This window comes from Lutjanus erythropterus, chromosome 4 (assembly GCF_056507025.1).
Source record: "Lutjanus erythropterus isolate fLutEry1 chromosome 4, fLutEry1.hap2, whole genome shotgun sequence".
Lineage (NCBI taxonomy): Eukaryota > Metazoa > Chordata > Actinopteri > Lutjaniformes > Lutjanidae > Lutjanus > Lutjanus erythropterus.
In genome coordinates, this window is record NC_139320.1 from 38,050,964 (window position 1) to 38,071,145 (window position 20,182).

General features: G+C 37.9%; 1 protein-coding gene across 2 annotated transcripts in view; it reads right to left on the reverse strand.

Annotated features, from left to right (window-relative positions):
* The window catches only part of cadm1b (cell adhesion molecule 1b), a 249,287-nt gene that overhangs the window by 90,613 nt on the left and 138,492 nt on the right, over positions 1–20,182 (reverse strand). For both annotated transcript variants that reach the window (XM_084717901.1, XM_084717900.1), the window contains exon 2: positions 18,758–18,796. In XM_084717901.1, the coding sequence (XP_084574027.1) occupies positions 18,758–18,796 (39 nt within the window). The remainder of the gene's footprint in view (positions 1–18,757; positions 18,797–20,182) is intronic.

Here is a 20,182-nt window from a genome sequence, read left to right on the forward strand (position 1 = left end):
TACAATCAATATTAAACATAACAAAGACCAGACTCTTGCTAATGCCCGTATGGCCCAGATGTTGTTAAAAGCAAAGTGGAACAGATGGCAGCTCATAAAACCAGCCACTTTGTCATGACTTTGATCTAGTCAATGAAAATAAGGTTGCATGTAGGCTGTGTCCGATTAAATGGGTATAGAACCGTTCACCTGGAGCAAAGTGTAACCACATTCAGCACAGACGAGGACGTTAACCTGCAGGGAGAGCAGGTTGCTACTACTAGCACTGCTAACGTTAGCTTACATTAACTGACCACATGGTTTGGCTACGGGTAAAGAATATTATGTATCTGTAGACAATGTGATCCTTTTCGGTCTGAAAAAATTAAACAGTGGGTTGTTGTCAAGCATGCTGCAGTGTCGCACATTTCAGTTGCATTTATAATATGATTGTGTTATTGAAGAATGTTTCAAATGGCTCTTAAAACTTTTTCAGATATTTAACTTTATCAATTAATAAACTGTGCAAAATTTGAGTTCTTTCCTGAGTATTTTCTCACATCGAGACTAGTTGACTAATCTAAATTAAAAGTTGCGTTTAACTGACAGGGAAATTAGTCACCAGGAAAAGCCCTAATTTCTACCTTTCTGTTTCTGTGCAAAGCAAACTGAACCTCATCTTTTCTCCACAGTGGTGTCCCCAACTCTGACTGTTTTAAGTCTGTTTTAAAAATGTAAGGGGTAGAAAGTAGACAAAAAAATATATTCCTTATTAGATAGTAGTTATAGCCTAATTAGACACCATGTACGGTACACTGATGAGAGGTAACAGGCTGTACTTTGCATCAAAATAGACAAAAACTAGATTTACATTATATATTAGACAACATTTTAGACCTTAATTAGACTTTATGAAAGGGTAATTAGGGACACATTACAACAGAACTGTGCTGTAAACTAAAGTCTTTTATTTCCCTCTGTTAGACCCTTATTAAGCTTTAAATGTGATACTTTATTCTCAAGCACAGATACCTGAAAACTCAACGGAAGTGCAGTAACGAAGTATCTGTATTCCGTTACTTCCCACCTCTGCACGTGCGTGTCTGTGTGATGAGTAAGTGCTATCTTCAGCCCCATGAAGAAGAGGAGGCACCAGCAGTACAGATGTATTTCTCTCTGAGCCCAACATGAAACACAGGAAACGGCCTCTTTGATCATTACCTACCTGTCAGTCTGCCCTCCACAGGGACCGCCTGTTACGACTGCTGATGTGCTGCACTGACAGGCCAGAAACACACATGCAAACTCAAACACATCGAGAAAAAAAAAAAAAAAAAAAAAAAAGCAGCGCCGCTATGAGTCTGACTGGTGTCGGCATTCAGACTCGTCCCCGAGGACGTATAACCATGACGACCAACAGTGTGGGCAAAGCGCAGGTTTATTATTCTATATTTGGATTCCAATTAGCCTCAGTGACTGCGAGGCTCGCTGGGGTCCACGTTCACATTTGTACCAATGGGCAATTTAGTCTCCACTCCCTGTGATTGTATGTTTGTTGAATGTGGGAGGAAACAAGCAGAAAGCGATGCGATCAAAGGGGGGGAACATATGTAGAAGTAGTGAGTCAAAAAGCAAACAAGCTTTTCCAAGTTCATTCGGTCGACTCTACAGAAGATATCCTGTAGAGCATCTGCTGAGAGAATCTGTAGACAAACAGCATTACTGGGTCACTGCTGGAGAACCTTAAACTTACTCATGTCATTGTGTGTATCTGACATGAAGTTTGCTTTTCTGTAAATTTGACTGTAAATGTAAGTTCTGGTTTTTTTTTTTATTACACTGGAATAAATGCACTAAAATACAGTAACATCCAAGTTATCAGCACCTCTCTACAAGAGTGTCTCAAGACACCTCAGTCGCGTGAGTGATGCAAGAGTTAACGAATTCTGACTTGAGTTTTCACACTGAGGTCACCTGTCAATGAAAGAACAGAACTTTTATGTCTTTAAAAGGTGGTACCATTATTTTTTCTTTTGTCTATCAATTTGTAGCTTCCCATCAGTGTTCCTTGTAATCTGAACATTCAAATTTTGGTCAAAGTATTAATGTCTTAGTGTGAAAGTGCTGTTTTTTTTAAAGGTCTTCTAAAAGTATTTTCCCGACATGACCTGACATAGATTTCTAGATGATTACGTTGCTTGAGTGGGCATTTCCACGTTCACTTTACAGTTGATTTACAAACAGATAGATAACCAGTAGGTCATTCTTGCAAATAATCACTAAAAATCAGAAATTTATGTTTATCCTTGCCATATATCGTATTCTTATTTTATAGTATCCAGTGTTGATTTTAGGCATTTTCATTCCTTCTCCACACAGCTTGTATAACAATTGCAGCAATTTTGGTGTTAAATAGGAAAACAAGGCAGAAGTAAGACAAACTTAAATTTCCTGTCTTTAAAAGGCTTTAGCGTCTGTTCAAATAAATTACAAAAACATATTTTCTCTGTTTCCATGACATTCATAGATAGTGTTGTTTTTTCTGAAATATGGATACAATGGAGGTTAATTAAATTACATTTTTAGTCCTCAGCAATGAAAATTTCAACCCAGTCACCAGACAGGGACATTCATATTGGATGAATCTGCAAAACTCTGAATTACATTAAAATTCTCACTTTCTTTCACAGCAAGTATGGTTAAGATTTCAGAAAAAGATCATGGTCATGGTAAATAAACTGTAGTTAAGGTGTGGTCAGGGTTAGGAAAATGTAATACTTGGGTTGAAGTTAGAGAAAGATCGTCCGGTCTCCTGTCTGAGTCTAATGTCTAATGCACCACATGCCCCACTCTCCAAACCCTTATCTGCCTCTCTACTTAAAAGCACCCTACTTCCTGCACTGACACTGACTGTTGGCACTGAACATAAACTGAGCTGTGGGTTCATCCAATATTGATGTAATTACTGGGGATAGTGGGCTGGAAAATTTACATGAAAAAAAAAAATCAACGGCAAAATCTCTTTTCAGAAATATTTTCCTGCTTACTCTGGATAATCCAGAAAACACACTGTCAACACTTTTCTTAGGGACTATTTCTCTTGTATGAGGAGTTCCAAATGGAAACTGTTAAATTAAATGGTTCAGTTTTAAAGTGGCCTTATTATGCTTTTCAAACTCGTGCTTTCTTTTGGGTTTTTACTAGAATACATGCCTTCATGTTCAGAAAAACCGCAGCATCTCTATTCACCTTCTGTTTTAGCTCTAGTCCATTACAAATTCTGTTCCAAACTAGCTGCACATGATAGAAATATAGGTCAGGCTATTAAGTTCACTAAAACAGTATGTGGGATGTTTCAGTTGTAAACAGTCGTACGCAAGGTGCATATGGTTTCCAGGGTAATATTACAGTATGCAAGCACTGGACACAATGCCAGCATAAATATCCCACAGTGCAGTGCAGTAATTAGGACCAGACAAAGGTGGACAGCAACCAAGGCAGCTCTGCCATAAGGTCAAAAACTCTTAAATGTAAATGTATAAAGGTTTCACTTTGTTAAGCATGATATATTTTTGAAATTTGTTTGTCGTTGCCATGGGTTACCACTGTTATGTGTCTGCAACTGGATGCTCTCAGGAAGTGATGTGAAAAGCTCTGAACAAGCGTGACTGACATACTTTTGTGCACGTTTTTCAGATTTTTCAAACGATACACATCTTGGGTTTGTAGTGCAGAGAATGTGATTTCTGATTTCTGTCTCATAGTGATGTCACCAAGTAACAAAACAAGGGGTGGATTACAAATGTGGCTTTTCAGGTAGTTCAGGAGGAGGCTTTTCTGCAAAAGTGAGTCCCTTTGGCATGGACTTCGATCTGAAACACCCAAAAAACATAACCTGGCCACTTCAAATCTAATATTTCATTTTGCTGTGGTCACCACAAATAAACTTTGATTCACTTCCATTGTATTAGGAAGTAAGCAGAAATCTCAAACACCTCAACTAACTAAATTCCTATTCACTAGCAAAGACCACAACAATGAAGATATGGATTTAGAATAGATTATTCCTTATTATGGATGGAAGAGAGCCTATATACCCTCTAAACCTATAATGCTTCGTTAGGGGTTGCCACATTGGATTATTTGCTGGCAGACCAGGCTCCACCCAGCTCAACATGGATCTGCATTAGAGGGTGACATTTTTTCAGGAATCCCATGGGAGTCTGGATTCCCATGGGATTCTTAGGGGATGGGAGTCAATTTTGGTATTCATCACAGGTCTGGGATGGGACAGGGAAAAAAGTCAACAGGCAGGGGCGGGAACATGAATCATAATAACAGATTTATGTATAAATATGCAAATGCGAACAAATGTTATTTCCTTTATTTTGAAAATAATGCTTGTTGTTCTGTCGTTTTTTAATCTCTCCTGTCTGCTCTGGTGGTGCAGCGACTGGACCATTGCATGTCACGTAAGGACTGTGGCTTGACAAGAGTGGATTGGGGCAGGAATATTTTTTGGGAATAGGATGGGACAATCCACTCCTGTGTCACCTTCTCATACAACGGATGCCCCTCCTGAAGCAGCCCTCCCCATTAATCCCAGTTTGGAACCAGCAATTATGAATACACTAGATGCAGAGCAACCATGGATTCAGTTGCTGCATTGTTTTCTGGAAAGTGGACTGCACAGGGAAGTAAGAATCCAAATCCTAGGCAGCAAAAAATGCTCACCTCAAAGGAAACACTGTAGGGAAGAATTGAACAACGGTTCTTCACTTTGCAGGAAGTAAACAAGCAGGATTATTCATCTGTCATTGCGCCAAAGACAAACAATGGAGTTCACAGTGGAGTTTTAAATCTTAGATATTTTTAATATTCATAATTTATTTCTGATTTAAAAATATTAATTTAATAAATAGGAAAAAAATTATTATTTAACAATATTTGACACAATAGTAATTAAATAATTGTTTTATTTATATTTTTATGTGGTCTGTAAGTTTTGTCATTGTAACTAATGTTACCAGTCATAATTATCAAGAACAACATCATAGAAATATTACATAATAATCCATAAATCTGCATAATATTTCTCTTTTTAGGGATAACACTGTGCATCTAGGTATCCATTTTGCTGTAATTGTTATCAGGCTAACAACCAGGGGAAGTGATGTCAACGCGATGGTGACGTTGCAGCATATTCAGAACGGAGGCTTCCCCCTGAACTGACATTCCCTCTACAGGGAGTTTGGAGTAGGGAAAACTGGTTATGTACACTGTGGATCAGAAACACAGCTAACAATATGTGGTGAGGGGTTCAAACCGCTGACCTTCAGACTCGCTATACAACCTGAGCCACAGCCACCCCATAAACACCTCTAAACATGAGGAGTAAATGAGAAAATATACTTTTTTGTAATGTGGGTGACCTGATGCTTTAAGGCTCTTGCTGCAAACATCAGTATCAGCAGGAAAACTTGCCTCAGCCTCCATCCTGTGCAGAGACCTGCTGGCTTTGACTAAAACTAACTTTGCTAACCAACTCCGAAGTCTAAAAGTATATCTAAAATACTGTATCCGTGTTGTCTTTGTGTGAATCTGTTTGAGTTAACAACTGTTGGTCACCACTTTCAAAAGGAATCCTTTAGAGGCTCAGTTTGCTAAAGCTTGTTAGGGGAAATATCTCCACCTTTATGATCAATCAAACCGTTTTCTACATCCCCGTTCCCTCTGCTGCCTTTGTCGCCTTCTCACCGCGATCCCTGTTGCTCTTGTTCTCTGATTTTCTCTGCCACCGCTGTTTCCAGCTTCCATAGGTTAAAGTTACCTCTTTAATCTTCATGTGCCCCCACTGGCACCGAGTGTAAACAAATGAACAATATAACGCAGCAGCGGGTACACACACACAAATTTATATGCAGAGCCGTGTTGGACTGTGTTTCTATTTCAGGCGGTGAGTTCGACTTCGTTGTTAGTCTACCACCCACATGACTTAGGGTGGTCACATTTGGTTGCAGCAATTTACACAGTTTAAGTTGTAATGGCTTTTCCACATCTTCCTCAGAAAACGGCTATGACACCTCTGTAACTACTTTGGGGATACACGTGTGTGACCGCGGCTCCACCACCATTAGCATACATTGTACTGTCAATTTAAAGGTAATGTTTGCAGCTTATTCTAATGGGAATGAGTCAATTTGTGTGGAGAGTAGCTTGAGAATATGAGGAGAGTGGGAACATGATGTTATGTGAATTTCAGCAGAAACATTATATTGTATATGCCAAAATCTCCCGGCACAGTCTCCCATAATGTCATCTCTGTCATGCTCCAGATCAGAGCGTCAGATCTTGCAGCACGACATCAAAGACTCCTCAGCGATCAAGCGCACGCCAAGAAAGCCAGAGTCCAACAGACTGACAGACTCACACACATATTCACAGCAGCTCGTTGCATCTGTGTGGCTATATGGCTACACTGTAGTCTGTACTCTCAGGTCTGCAAATGTGCTAATATGATCACATCACACAATGTTATCTCTGCTGCACCTCTCACCTCAGATAAAGAAGATGTATATCTATCACTGCTTCAACTGCCTAAACATCATTTAACGCTCACAATATAAATGCAAAAACATTATGATAAATAAATTATTCAGTTTTTGTGCTGTGCACAGTGATGGAGCATGTATTCAGATTGTTGTTCAAGTAAAAGTAGAAACACTACAGTGGAAAAATACTAAATTATGAACAATAGTAACACATTCAATTGCTTACAAAATTTTGTACCGAAGTAGGTATGATTGTAAGTAGTAGAGTATGTATTATCAGCAAAACATATGGATGAATAAACTACTTGTTATGCAGGGTACCCCAGTTAGTCTTCATGGGTAAACAGCATTTTCATGTTAGGTTTTTAACATCTTAATCTGAAAAGTAACTAATTGTAACTTTCAGACAAATTTGGGGGAGTAAGAAGTACAAATTGGATTATCAGCTACTTAAAATCTAATAGAAATGTAAAGTAATGTACATGTACTTGCTTAAAGGGATAGTTGGATAGTTGGGGTTGTTTGTGATACTTATTGATAGTCAGTGTATTACCTACAGAAGATTGTGGTCGACACAACCCCAATTCAGAGAAGCACAGTGTTTATGCTACATTTATAATATTTTCAACACTTTACATTAGTGTCTGACAGCCTTTTCCAGCAATTATATGAGCCAAACAATGCTGTCTTCATTCAACCAGACTGCTGTTGTAAACACACTCATTTTACCGCTGTCTTAAAATGTGAACTAGCCCTTTAAAACTCTAAAGTTATACAATAACACAAACAAACCAATAGATCAAGACAGTGGTAGACCAGCAACTCCTGTGTCCTGTGATGTCAAAATGATGGTAGTTTCCTGTCGGAGAAGGTTGTGTGACAGGCAAAGTAAAGTGTAAAATGTGAAAATATTCTTAATTTATCAAATACGTATATTTATTAGCTTCCTACACTAGTACACCAGTGCGGGTGTGCAGAACAACATCTAATGCAGGTAATGCAATAAGTACCACTTTCAACCAAACTTCAAATAATTCAAACTACACAGTAGTTTAGTCATTTTACTTTGTTGCTTCCCACCACTGTATGTGCCACATTTTAATCCATTTAATTCTTGGCTAGGAGTGTGTGTGGTTGGAACATATTTATGACAGCAGAGATTAAATACAAACTTAAATTAAATATCGTCAAAACACCAGCAGTCGTAAAAGAACTTTGACTAAACAAATACCACTGCCTTCAATGGTTAGTTGGTTTGTTTTATTGTGTGGCATTTTTCTGGTTTCACTGAAGCTGTACAATAACTAGCAGATCAAGGTGGCAATATTTGGTTTATATGACAGCAGTTTCCTGTCAAAACTGATGGAAATATTCTTAGGTGAACTCTACCAAGTCCAGATACAACCTTTGGTATGAATACCATGACCTGGATGACTGAGAATCTTCACAGATATCTTAAGTGAAAACTTAAACTGAGATTGATTTTTTTTAGGCGGCTTAAATACATCTTTCTGCTGATCCTGTCCACAGCAGTACATTGCTTAGCTTTCTAAACTGGTACCTCATACAGGCCCACTTCTAATAATCCAAACCATCTCTTTAATTTAAAACAGGAACTCAGGATGAGTAAACATAACCAAAATCTGACCAGACTTTCCATGCCAGCTTTCAGTACCTCGCAGTCTTCAAAAAAAAAGAAAAAAGAAAAAGAAAAGAGCTGAGGTTTGATAAACGGCAAAATATTACCTGCCACTGTCCAGAGTCATGATACAACAAATACTACTGCTCCAAACAAAAACAACATTCCAGCTACTATTACTACAGCCACTGCTGCTAATAATAATAAAATATGAATGTAGGATGTTGCACAGCACACAGGAGGTGATGAGCACAGAAGAGATGATGATCACGGAGGAAATAAAGAGGAAAGAGTCGGCTAATCTATGGCACAACACTGCTGACACCTCGTAAGATTAGAGACGCCTCTCCGTCTAAATCAGGACTCTATCTGCATGCTTACTGCCATTACTTGCTTTGTGGGGTACTGCCCTCAGGGGTGCATTGCCCACACAATGGTAGCTGCCAAGCTGCAGAGCAGGAGCACACACAAACACAGAGGCATGGACTTCCTCTCACACAGTCACGCTGAGAGGGATAGAGATGAATCGAATATGATGATTAACAGGGAAAATTCAGGAAACTCTTCACATAAAGTGTCTGCACAGTCACAGTGGTGGAAACTCCCAAGCAAGTCATGAATCACTGCTCAGGAGCTGCTTTTCTTTATTCACATTTAAATGCAAACTATTATATCTCAGGTTCAAGCATACCGCTAATGCAGCAGGAGCACACGCTGTTGGAGCTTTGATGACCAGAAAAATAGCATCTGAGGGATTTTTTTTTTTTTTTGCCTAACACAAAACACACTGGTGCGTTTTTTCCAGGAAGATCAGGGCTATGCATAGGGTATTGTTTGTTTCGGGCAGACAAGAGACTGCCACTGGAATGCCAGAGTAAATACCCAGTTTTGTCAGTTCTCTGTGCTGCTGTTTGGGATCCAGAGCAACCGCAGGATCAGCATCAGAGAACATTTTCATCCCTCGGCTTACAGACCTACTGAACTGCAGCTCTACATCCTCTTCCTAGCCTTACTGCTCTTAGCTGTGAGCCAGCTTTGCTCCTTGAAATAAAAATGGCCCCACAACTGCTCCTCACATTTGATTTGTGTACAAGGTTGAAGGAAGGAATTCATTGGCAACTTCTGCTTGGGAGTCTTTTTTGGTTGCAATATGAAGAAATTAATAAAGGAGTCCACAGCTTGTTGTTAAGAGTTCGGCTGGGATATATATTAAATGGTTAGTATAATATGAGAGTACATATCATCTTAATTTTTTATTATTATTGCATCATGACATGGAATGAATGTTGTCTTTTCCTTGTTTTAAAGGCTGCATTACAGTAACCAGTAATGCAGTCACATATATCAGGAGGCTGATATTATTGGCCAATACAGGCCTATTACAGGTACTGGGGCTGCACGATATGGTAAAAAAGTCATATTGCAAGTATTTTGACTGAAATTGTGATTATAATATGCAATATGAAAAGTGGGAATTGTCATTTTTGCATCACAATTTTCATTATATCATGATGATGTGACATTTACTATGGTCTGTACAAAACAAACATGTTATATATATAAAAGCATTAACAGCATTATAATATACATTAGAATGTTGTATTGCTATTAATTGTGCAGCCCTCACAGATACATAATTCTATACCCGTATCAGTGTATATGTCCACAATACATCCTCATACCTACAAGACAGAATAGGTCAGTTGCGGATTACTCTCAACATGACATGTAAAATACTGTTGAAGGGTGGTAGCAGCAACAGGTTGCATTACACACGAGGTTTACGCTGTAAAACGGTCACAGTGTGGTTAGGTTTAGCTATAGAAACTACTTGGGTAGGTGTAAAAAGAATACTGTGGTTGGGGATAACATCAAGAAGAAGTAGGTGGGGAAGTGAAACGTTGGAAGGCACGTACATACGGAAACTTAATAAATACAATAAACGCAAGTATGAGTCAAAATAAACTGCTTGCACATTCAGTCTGGACAAATGTTTTTCTGGTGAGGTTGTCCAATATATGCCAATAAGAAAATTTCTTTGACACAACATAACACAACATAGCTGTTCTTATTTGTTTTTACCCACTTAGCCTTTATATCCACATTATTGATAATTATTTACCAAAAATCTTATTCCCTACAATATTGTTGCAATATCAAGATATATAATATATTGTGACATTTGATTTTGTCCACATCGACTAGCCCTAATTGTATGTTGTCTTAGAGAAAATATGTATATCGAGATATTGTATATCTTGGGAAAGACTGAAAAAGATCTATTATTTATAAGCCGTATCATCCAGCCCTTGTTGAGAGCAGTAAACTAAAATGATAAGAGGATATTTTTTTCTGTAACAATTCAATTCGGGTCAATTTAGTTGATCTTGCAGCAAAAAACACAGAAATATAACTCATCTTTCATAACCGATCAGTTTAAATTTCCTCTCTGTTTTGTATTTAAGAGGTGCAGGGTACTCCAGTTGATTTTTTAAATTCAATTACCAGAGTCAATTTCAACAATGCAAAATACCTCACATACAACCTGGCAATAACGCCGGACTGTATAATGAGGTAAAATAAAGGCTAAATGAATCCAAATCAGAGGAGCCATGGGACTGAGGGGGAATATGCACTGTGAACAATTAGCCAGCTCATCCAGCATACGAATCAGCTCCTGGCACATTACGCACATACTGTAAAGCTCATTACCGCTGCAAAACACACAATCAGTCGATCAAATTCAGTGACAGAGCGGCGTGAGCGAGGATCCGCCTGTCATTCAACTCTTTAACCCTGCCGCTGCACCCTAATCACCCGGCGCAGACACAACAGCGGCCTCATCTTGTGTTTTAACAAGTCATGCTTCGTTATGTGCGGGACTTTTCCCAGACTTTTTCTCGCTCTTTGATGGATGCTGACTGTTGTGATGCTTTCATCTCCTCCCTCCAAAAAAAAAAAAAAGAATCCTTGAACGCAAACACCCATGGTTAAACATAAAAGGGCTGAGATATTTTAAAACTGACATCACTTCAAAGGCAGTGAACACATTCAAAGGGTATCACAGGAAAGAGATTCAAAAGCCTGCTAGTCACCTGTAATCCACTGCTAATACTTGGTCCTCACAACTGCATATTAACATTCACACCAGTCACACACGCCCTGGTTGAATATACAGAAATGAGTGATTCATTAATATTCAACTGAGCGCCAACACGACGCAAGAGTTTCTCACGTAGATATTTGGTAGTTGTAGCTACTTTGTCTCTATTGATTCAGCATGCCAAGAAGAGGGATCTACACGTATACACGGATTATCTCGTGAATATATCAGTGTCATTACACATCAGCAGCTGTTTTATAGCGACAACTATCCCGTTAGCTGGCATCTACCACTCTATTTTTCCCCTGTTTCTTCTTGTCTGTGTCTCATTCTTTCATCACTTCAGCTCTTTGTCTCTGCCTCCACATTCTTTGAATTTGTTGCCTCGCTCAGTTGTGTTGAAAGGTGTTGCTGTAGAAAGAGAAACTACCTCTACTTCTAAATAAAGCGAGGAAGGAACTGTACCTTCAAAGGCGTCTTTTTTTTTTTTTTTCCCCAACCACGGAAGAGAAGTTAAAAGTTTTTTTTTTCTAAAAGTTTAAGAAAACAACATTAAATCTTTGATGCAACACAAACAAGCATTTAAGCCTTTATGGTCTCAGTAAAGGATGACAGACGCTTTTGAAAGTGAAACTAAAAGATATGTGTTCTATGATAAAAAGAAAATGACGGGTATCATATTCCAACTGGCTTTTTACAAAAGGTTTATAAGCTCTATGTGCTGTTTTATTAGTAGTTACTAAGGACTTTACTCATGCTTTATGGATTAGTTAACTATTAATGAGACCAAATTATGGGTTGCCAGGTTAAGGGTATTTTTTTACAACCTGGCAAACAAAAAGTCTTTCTTATTAACGGACCGTTTGCTAATGCTGCATTCACATGAGTTCAGGCAGATGGCAGATGGACAACACCTTCTGGACAGCACAGGAAAAATAAATATTTGTAATAAGAGGATGGCCAAACGAAACCCTTCTGATGACAAGCATTGTTCGTGTGGTGAAGCCATATTGTTTACAAAGAACTAAACAAAGCTCACTAAAATTATTTTATGTCTATTACTTTACATATTAGTAAGAAGCAGTAATTTAGTAGTAGTTTTCTCCTCACTGCAAAAAGTTAACTGGCATCTCCCGTTATTGAGATCAGTTTTAGTTCTGCTTCATCCACTAAAATGATATCCATCTGAAAGAGTCCATGTGAAACAAACATATGCATCTTAGTTCTTTTTGCTCAGTTGCTGTTGCTTAGGAAGGCCTGCTGTTCTTGCGTGACAGTTAAGAATGATAATGGTGGCAGACGTACCATCAAAATTCAGATTAACCATTGACACCTTGGAAATGTGTTTGCTGAAACAAGGACAAGTAGATGTAATGCTTTAATGGCCTCAATCCGGCTCTTTGATCATTTATAAATATGAAAAAAGTATATCATTGTTATTTTCTTAAATAACCTGCTGTTTACACAGATAAATTTTGGGACAGTCAAGGTGAATGAAAGATAATAAAAAGAGATGTAATATTATGTTTCAATCTCGGACTACAAAGGTGATTTGTTTTTTTCCTGTACATTTCTACATAATATATCTTTTCACATTCTGAAAACTAATAAATTTTTTTTAAGAACGTGGTCAGATCTGCCTGACCACATCTGGAGGTAGTCTGGTTTGCATTTCATTTGGCTCGTAGGTATGTGTGAATACAATCCATACAACAATCTGGATAATGTATCTGGATACAGATCCCATTTTAGAACAAGTGTAAATGAGCTGTCTGTGTCTCAGCTGCTGTGAAACTTTGTAACAACAAGCAGCACAACAGGCAGACAGCACGAAGGAAAACAAGGTAGGGTGGTAAAGACAATATTTGTTGTCTTCTGTGGTGACTTGTTTATTGCCCCCACTAACCGTAGCATGAAATATCTAAAAAGTGCATCGTTTTATGCATTGAAATTTCCAACTTTACAGGTCAGAAATAGAAACTGTACGTCTGGCCTCTTGGCACTTTACTTTTTTCATATCTGGCCCCTCTAAAAAAGCAATTGAACAGGCTTGGTCACAGAATGTAATAATTTTTCATGACCTTTATTCTCGTATCACTACAGTCACGGGCCAGTTCCACCCTGAAAGACTCAAATGTTATTCTAAAACTTTATGTCCTCTGAATGGATCATCAGCAGTTTTTTTTTTTTGTACCAGCTGGTAACTTTAACCTCACTCTTTTATCATAATAAGAGACATTTACAAGCTTCTCATTCTCAAACTGAACAGCTGGAAATTATTCACAGAGTCTTAGCCTCAGCATTAGGTTATGTTAACTTGCTACAGCGAATCCAAACTGTAAGTTGCCATTTTAACCGACAAAATCCATGGTAAGGAAAGACTGCTTGTCTGCCACCATTATCACTATAAACTGTGTAAGTGCCATGCAAGATACGAAAGCTTAACAGGCGGAGAAAAAAACCAAAGGGTTTTTTGTAATGCTATGTATCATACATTTGGCTGTTGCAAACATGCCAAAACCAAATAAAGAGCAGGACGAAACTGCCATTGTTACTCTGTTATCAGCTCCCACACAGTGGATGTTACAGCCCTGAACAGGTATTTTTCTAACACATCCTAAATCCACATAATAACATAGCTAATGCAATCCTGCCTTTGGAAATAATGCTAGGTTAGACTACGATTGTAGGTAGTTAGCTGGCGTGCCAACACTTGCCTTTTGCATTAGACACGTTCTTAAACCCATTCTTTCAGAGTTTTTGGCTTTGGAAGTTGATTAAAAAAAAGATATCACCCTCCTCCAAATTCCTCTGATTGTTAAGATTTGATAATGGCTGTTTGGGTTCAAGCTGTAGTGAATGGCCAGTTGCTTATACATGGAACTGATCTTAAATGACCTAATAAATGGTAATAAAGCTAGTAATTAAAACTTTAAAGCTTTAGCAAAGGATAACGTATTAGAAAAAAAAGTGGTATTAACCCTTTTTGATCTACCATAGAACTAGTCCACCCGAGCATGTCTTTATAATTTTACATGCTGTAGCACCATTTTTTGGAGCATTTTAGCATTTTGCTATGCATCAATACAACCCTTATATCCCAATTTTTAATAATATGTATGCTAAAAAAGTGCAATAAACCACAAAAAAATTTAAGTAGTTTTTACTGTGTTGAAAGAAACTACATGATAGTTAATGCTCACAACGTGATGACGTATATTCCAATTTAGGAAGTGCTGTGAACACTTGTGGTATAATCTTTTTGTTGCGTGCACTTTTTACTGGATTTCTGCAAACCCATTAGTGTAAGGAAACTGTGCTCTGGGACACGTTGAATGCATGATATGATGTAAGTGTAACTCCTCTGGTTTCATATGCAAAAAGAATTATTGCTCTATCTTATTTGGTTGCAATTCTACTGGCATTTAAAAATAGATATGCAAATGGTAGCGTGGACGCTCCCATAGGTAAGAAGGGGTTGTCTGTGTCATTTTGAATAAGCACCAAAGAAACACTAGCACTATTGTTCAGTAAAGTAGGCCTAATCTGAAGCATCAGGCAGAGTAAAAGTGTAAACAATGTATAACAGAAGGAGGCTGTGAACATCAGCCAGTATACCCCTCGGTACAGTCGCAGTGAAAAAGAGAATCACACATTTTGGCAGAACACTCATAAGCTCTTAAGGGAAAAATGAGCTTCATCTTTAAGCTGCTCAAATTTCCATTTCCATTTGATTGCTCTCTCAAACTGCTGCGTATTAGTTTGGCACAGCGGGCAGATAGAGTCCACTCTATAAAACAAATCTTTAAACCATTTTGTTTCTGGCCATCTTCACTTCGACCCAAAAATCAGCAGATTGTGCGAATTGACGAGTGAGGCAAGCAAAGGAAATTAAGAGCTAGAACGACAAGATTAAGTTCCAGATAAAGAAGAAGAATATTGATGATTCCATGTAAGGTCACTAAAAGTGAAAACATTTTTACTTTTTAATTTGTTTTATTTTTTACAAAGCCTCTCAAAGGCCCTCAGGCTGCGAGCATATTGGTTGTCTGTGAAAAAAAAAGTAATATTTATTTTTCAGCCCTAGACATTCAGGATGCAGAGATGGAATAGAGTATATAATACTGAAGGACATAAAATTGGGAATTTTTAACAGTTAATTGTGCCTAATAATATTTTTGATCAAACAATTAAAATATAACCACTGATGTCCATCAGTGTCTAGTCAGTGTTAGTGAGATTTGTGTTGTGACAAATCCAACCTGTCCTCACCAAAGAAATAAATAAACAAATAAAAATGCATGTGTTGATGGCAAGTGCAAGCAGCTTATTGACTGACTGATGGACTGACTGACATGTCAGTTTAATGGCACCCCCTACTGGCTATAGTAAGTATGACAGGATACGTATGAGGAGCAAGAAGGTCCATATTTAGGGGAGGTGGAACAAATACAGGACTTTCACCCAGGAGACTGGAGTTCGAGTCCTGTGGACCAAAACATAAACATAGACTTAATCTAAAGTTTTGAGTTTTAGTTTTCTATGTTGTTGCCTGATTGATCACTACCACCATTATTTAAACTCAAGCCACGATCTTTTCCTAACCCTAACCATGTAGTCTGCTTGCCTAAACCAAACTGTGTCTATTGTATAACATAAACCACCTGCATATGTAACGTAGTTTGTACTCTCCACAGGTAATATATATGGCTTTGGGAGTAACTGACAACTAACTTTCTTCTTTTTTCTTTTGTTTAGGTACATGGATGTGTTGGCCAAAGCACCTGTGCCAATTATAGTTGCAAAACAATGTGTTTTCAAGTTTTGAAAGTTCACATGCTCCCCCTCACTATGCCTTACATTGGTTTGTTCCACTACCCACTTATCTCTAGGGATCTCTTTTTACTGGTAAAATATGTAATACTTGAATTAAGCAGCTAGTGACAAATCTAGCAAAATGATAAGACCAAACAAATGTATTAATTTGTTGTTTATTCCCATGCATGCTGTAATCTTAGTCAGCACTCCTCTGGCAGCAGCACATCATCTGTCAATCTCCCCTCACACCATGCACCACAGCCTGGAGACTAATGCAAACTTTACAGTGCTTATGGGGACACTCTCACCTCATTTGAACCTGGTATTAAAATACAATCTGTATCCGGAGAAGTTATCCAGATAAGGAGAAATGCATGTTTATGCAAGGTGTAAATGCTTTGTTATCAGAATGTGACCAGATCTGCCTGACCACATCTGGAGGTAGTCTGGCTTGCATTTGGCTCTTAGGTATGTGTGAATGCAATCCATACAACAATCTGGATAATGTATCCGGATACAGATCCCATTTTAGAACAAGTGTAAATGAGCTGTCTGTGTCTCAGTTGCTGTGAAACTTCGCAACAACAAGCAGCAGGACAGGCAGACAGCACGAAGGAAAACAAGGTAGGGTGGTAAAGAAAATATTTGTCTTCCGTGGTGACATGTTTATTGCCCCCACTAACCGTAGCATGAAATATCTGCCCTTGCTAATACTAATGCAAATCTATCTGCAAAATACTCCAGTGCTGTCTCTTTTTTAAGAAACCTGTTGATCGATCAAAGGTGACAAATGAGAATGGCGTCTCAAAAACACACAAGCTAAAAGCAATGACCCCGCAGGTGAGGCCACTCCACCTTAGTTTCTTGCTGATGATGATGTATGTCTTTGTAGGATAAAGAGAATAAAGCTGAAAACTGCTAATCTCTCCAGTCTGATCATTGCTGTCACTTTAGATTTATCCATCGCATGTGTGCAGATTTGGCAGTCAATTTCATAGCCTTAAAAACAATCTCCCGGAGAAATGCTAAGGTCAAGAAGGATCCATAAATAATCTCTAAGTCTGTGACTCTTCCACTAAGCGTTATTCAAAGAGGATCGATAGGATGTTGTGATTCAAACACAAAAACCTATTCTTTTGCTTATCAGCAAAGCTCTCTCCCAGCACTTTCTGGTGATCAATTATTAAAATCAACTTCACATGGTCCCTACGTGTCAACAAAACTGGGAAATCAGATTTATTCTATAGGCTACGACTTTTGAGAGGTAATTTTTCATCTGACTGGCCTTTAGCATTTCTTATTAAAATACATTATTGTTCTTGTAGATTTATTTATTCAATGTGATAGCTCATTAGTCAGATTAATGTAATGTACTCTCTTCTCACTAGAAATGGTATGCAGGCAAAGAGGTCCGTGTTGCTGTATAAATAAATGACATGAGGTGAAGTTCGAGTCTTCTGCTTTTTGCCAAAACACTGGCTTTCATTATGCATCTATTTTTAAGTGTGGGGCGATGCTAAATTTAGCTTTCAGTAGTTCAGTTGTACAGCAGACCAACATTCAGCTTCAGTACTCAAAATTGATTTTAAGTATCAAAAAAAGCAGCATTTTAGGATCCTTAATATTTCATAAAGGCTACAACTGCATTATTTAGCATACTGTACAGCATTGTATCATGCTTAATATGTTAATATGAAAAATCTTAATCTGCCCGGTAACTGTCAAATTAATGAAGACAAGTAAAAACTTTTACCTGTGTTTAAAGTAAGAGCTTATGCCACATTCAACTAAGGCTGGGTACTCAGGCTACATGCCTACAGCTATGCTAGCAGCTCTATCAGGCTATACTTAGACACTTGCTGCCTTCAAACAAGAGCTCCTGAGCAGTTGGTTACAAGCCACTGCACCTAACAATTTCGCAACCTTGCGAGTGGGTAACACAATGCAGGACATGCAAAGGCATAATGAAAAGATCAACATTTTCATCAGGTATGGGCTACAGAGTGCTGCAGGGATGACTTTTATTGTAGGCCAACATGGAAGTTAGCATCACTCCAGAAGTTAGCCTTTCCTCCACAAAAGGCCAGTGGGATTTCCTATTTGTATTTAGATTTTGTATCACTGCAGAAATTAAACTCAAACAAACAAAGGTTTACAATACTTGCATGTCTTTTTCAGCAAGATAATCATAAATTAACACTATTGTTTTTAGTTTTGAGCTATACATGCATCTCCTGAAGTATAGAGCTAATGTTAGGCTATATGGAACTACACCACAGTTTCATGACTCTGCATCACCCCCACTAAGGGACTAGTGTTTGGAGTGATGACATTTCATGACAGTGACAATCACTGTAGTCTGATTCAGCCACTTGTTAGGAACTACCTTTTTTAAGACACATAAAAGATTGGAAATTCACAAGTGGGGTATGTACTGACTTGTTTTATGTCATTTAACTAAATATGAAAGTGTCTTGAGCTTGTGTTAACCATGTATCTTATTTCAACCAAAAACCCATTCAAAAAAAACCCATTTATGTCAAGACGAGGGAAACAAAAGTGCTAATATGCTAAATCATTTCCTGGATTTATGACTCATCCCTGCAGCACAAAATTATAAAGGACATCTCTGTACAACTAAAAATAGCCTGCAATATATGAACTTACCATCCATCGGAAAAGTAACTTCCATGGCCTCCACCATATCTGAAAACAAAAGCAGACATATAACAACTTGTGAGCTGGGAGCTTTCAGAAAATTTCCACTTGTGAATACAACAAGAAGGGGCGTAATTATGGACTCTTGTCATGAACACAGAAGCCTAAACACAACTCTATTTGAAGGCAGCTGCAATGGAGGTTTGAGCTAAATGCTAACATTGGTTAATCAGCAATTAACACACTATGCAGCTGAGGCTGTCTGGAAAGTCATTAGTTTTGCAGGTATTAAATAAAGCATTAAACACATTTAAATTTTGACCAGATTATGGCAATTGTGCTGGAGGGAAACACCAAATCTATCAGAATTCATCCTAACAGGACCGTGAATGTCCGCATCAAACTTCATGGCAATCCATCTGATAGTTGTCACGCAATATCATAAATATTGACCTCATGATTCTGCTAGAGGAAAAGGACCAAAGTCATAAGGATTTAATGCTGGAAACAATTAATATCTGTGTATTTAAAAAAAAAAAAATCTCATAGCAATCCATCATATTGTTGTGATATTTCAGTCTGGACCGAAGTGGTAGACAGACTGAGCAACAGACTGACAGACTGACACTGACACACACCGCCAGCAACTAAGTTTTAAATAATAGCATGGTATTTTAGTTTTGAGGCTGATGCCAAAAAAACATTTCTTTTTAACAGACTCAAACATTTCCAACTCCATCATGTTCATTATCATTTAATAAAAGTGTTGATTTATTATTGTAACATTAGAAACAGATGAAGCCTTAACAAACTTATCACTGTGTCTTTATTGTGTCTTTCACCAAAATATGATTATCCTTTCAGTAAATCATGTATTTTGTATCAACTTTAAAATGAATGTTTCCCACACATACGCTCTGATTCACAGGCATTAAACATTATATGCCACTTTGCCTGTGAGGATTATTTCTTTAAATACACATGCCCACTGTTATTCTGATCTTAATGCCGCTGTGCAAACTCTGTATCACCTCAATTATCACAGAGGATGGATTTTTATTATTATCCTGGAAGGCTGAACTTTAATTGAGGTTACAAAGAAACTTTGTGAAATTAAATTACTAATTCCTATACAGCATATGTGCCACATAATTCAAGCAAACTTATTCATTTTAGATTTTTACAAACAAAACCTGTTTAATAACTTTGACTAAATCAGCTTTGCAGAAATTGACATTTTTTGCTACATTAGAGCCCCCAGCCTTTGCACCTTTTAAGCTTCTGCATGAAACTGCTCACAGAAAAGATGGATGATAGATTATTTAGAAGCAATTCGACTGCCACTCAAAGGTATTAGCATACTGTACCTGAATGTAGTCACTAAAGAAAATAAATCTCTTGGTCTTGAGTCAGAAGTTAAAAGACTGCACACAC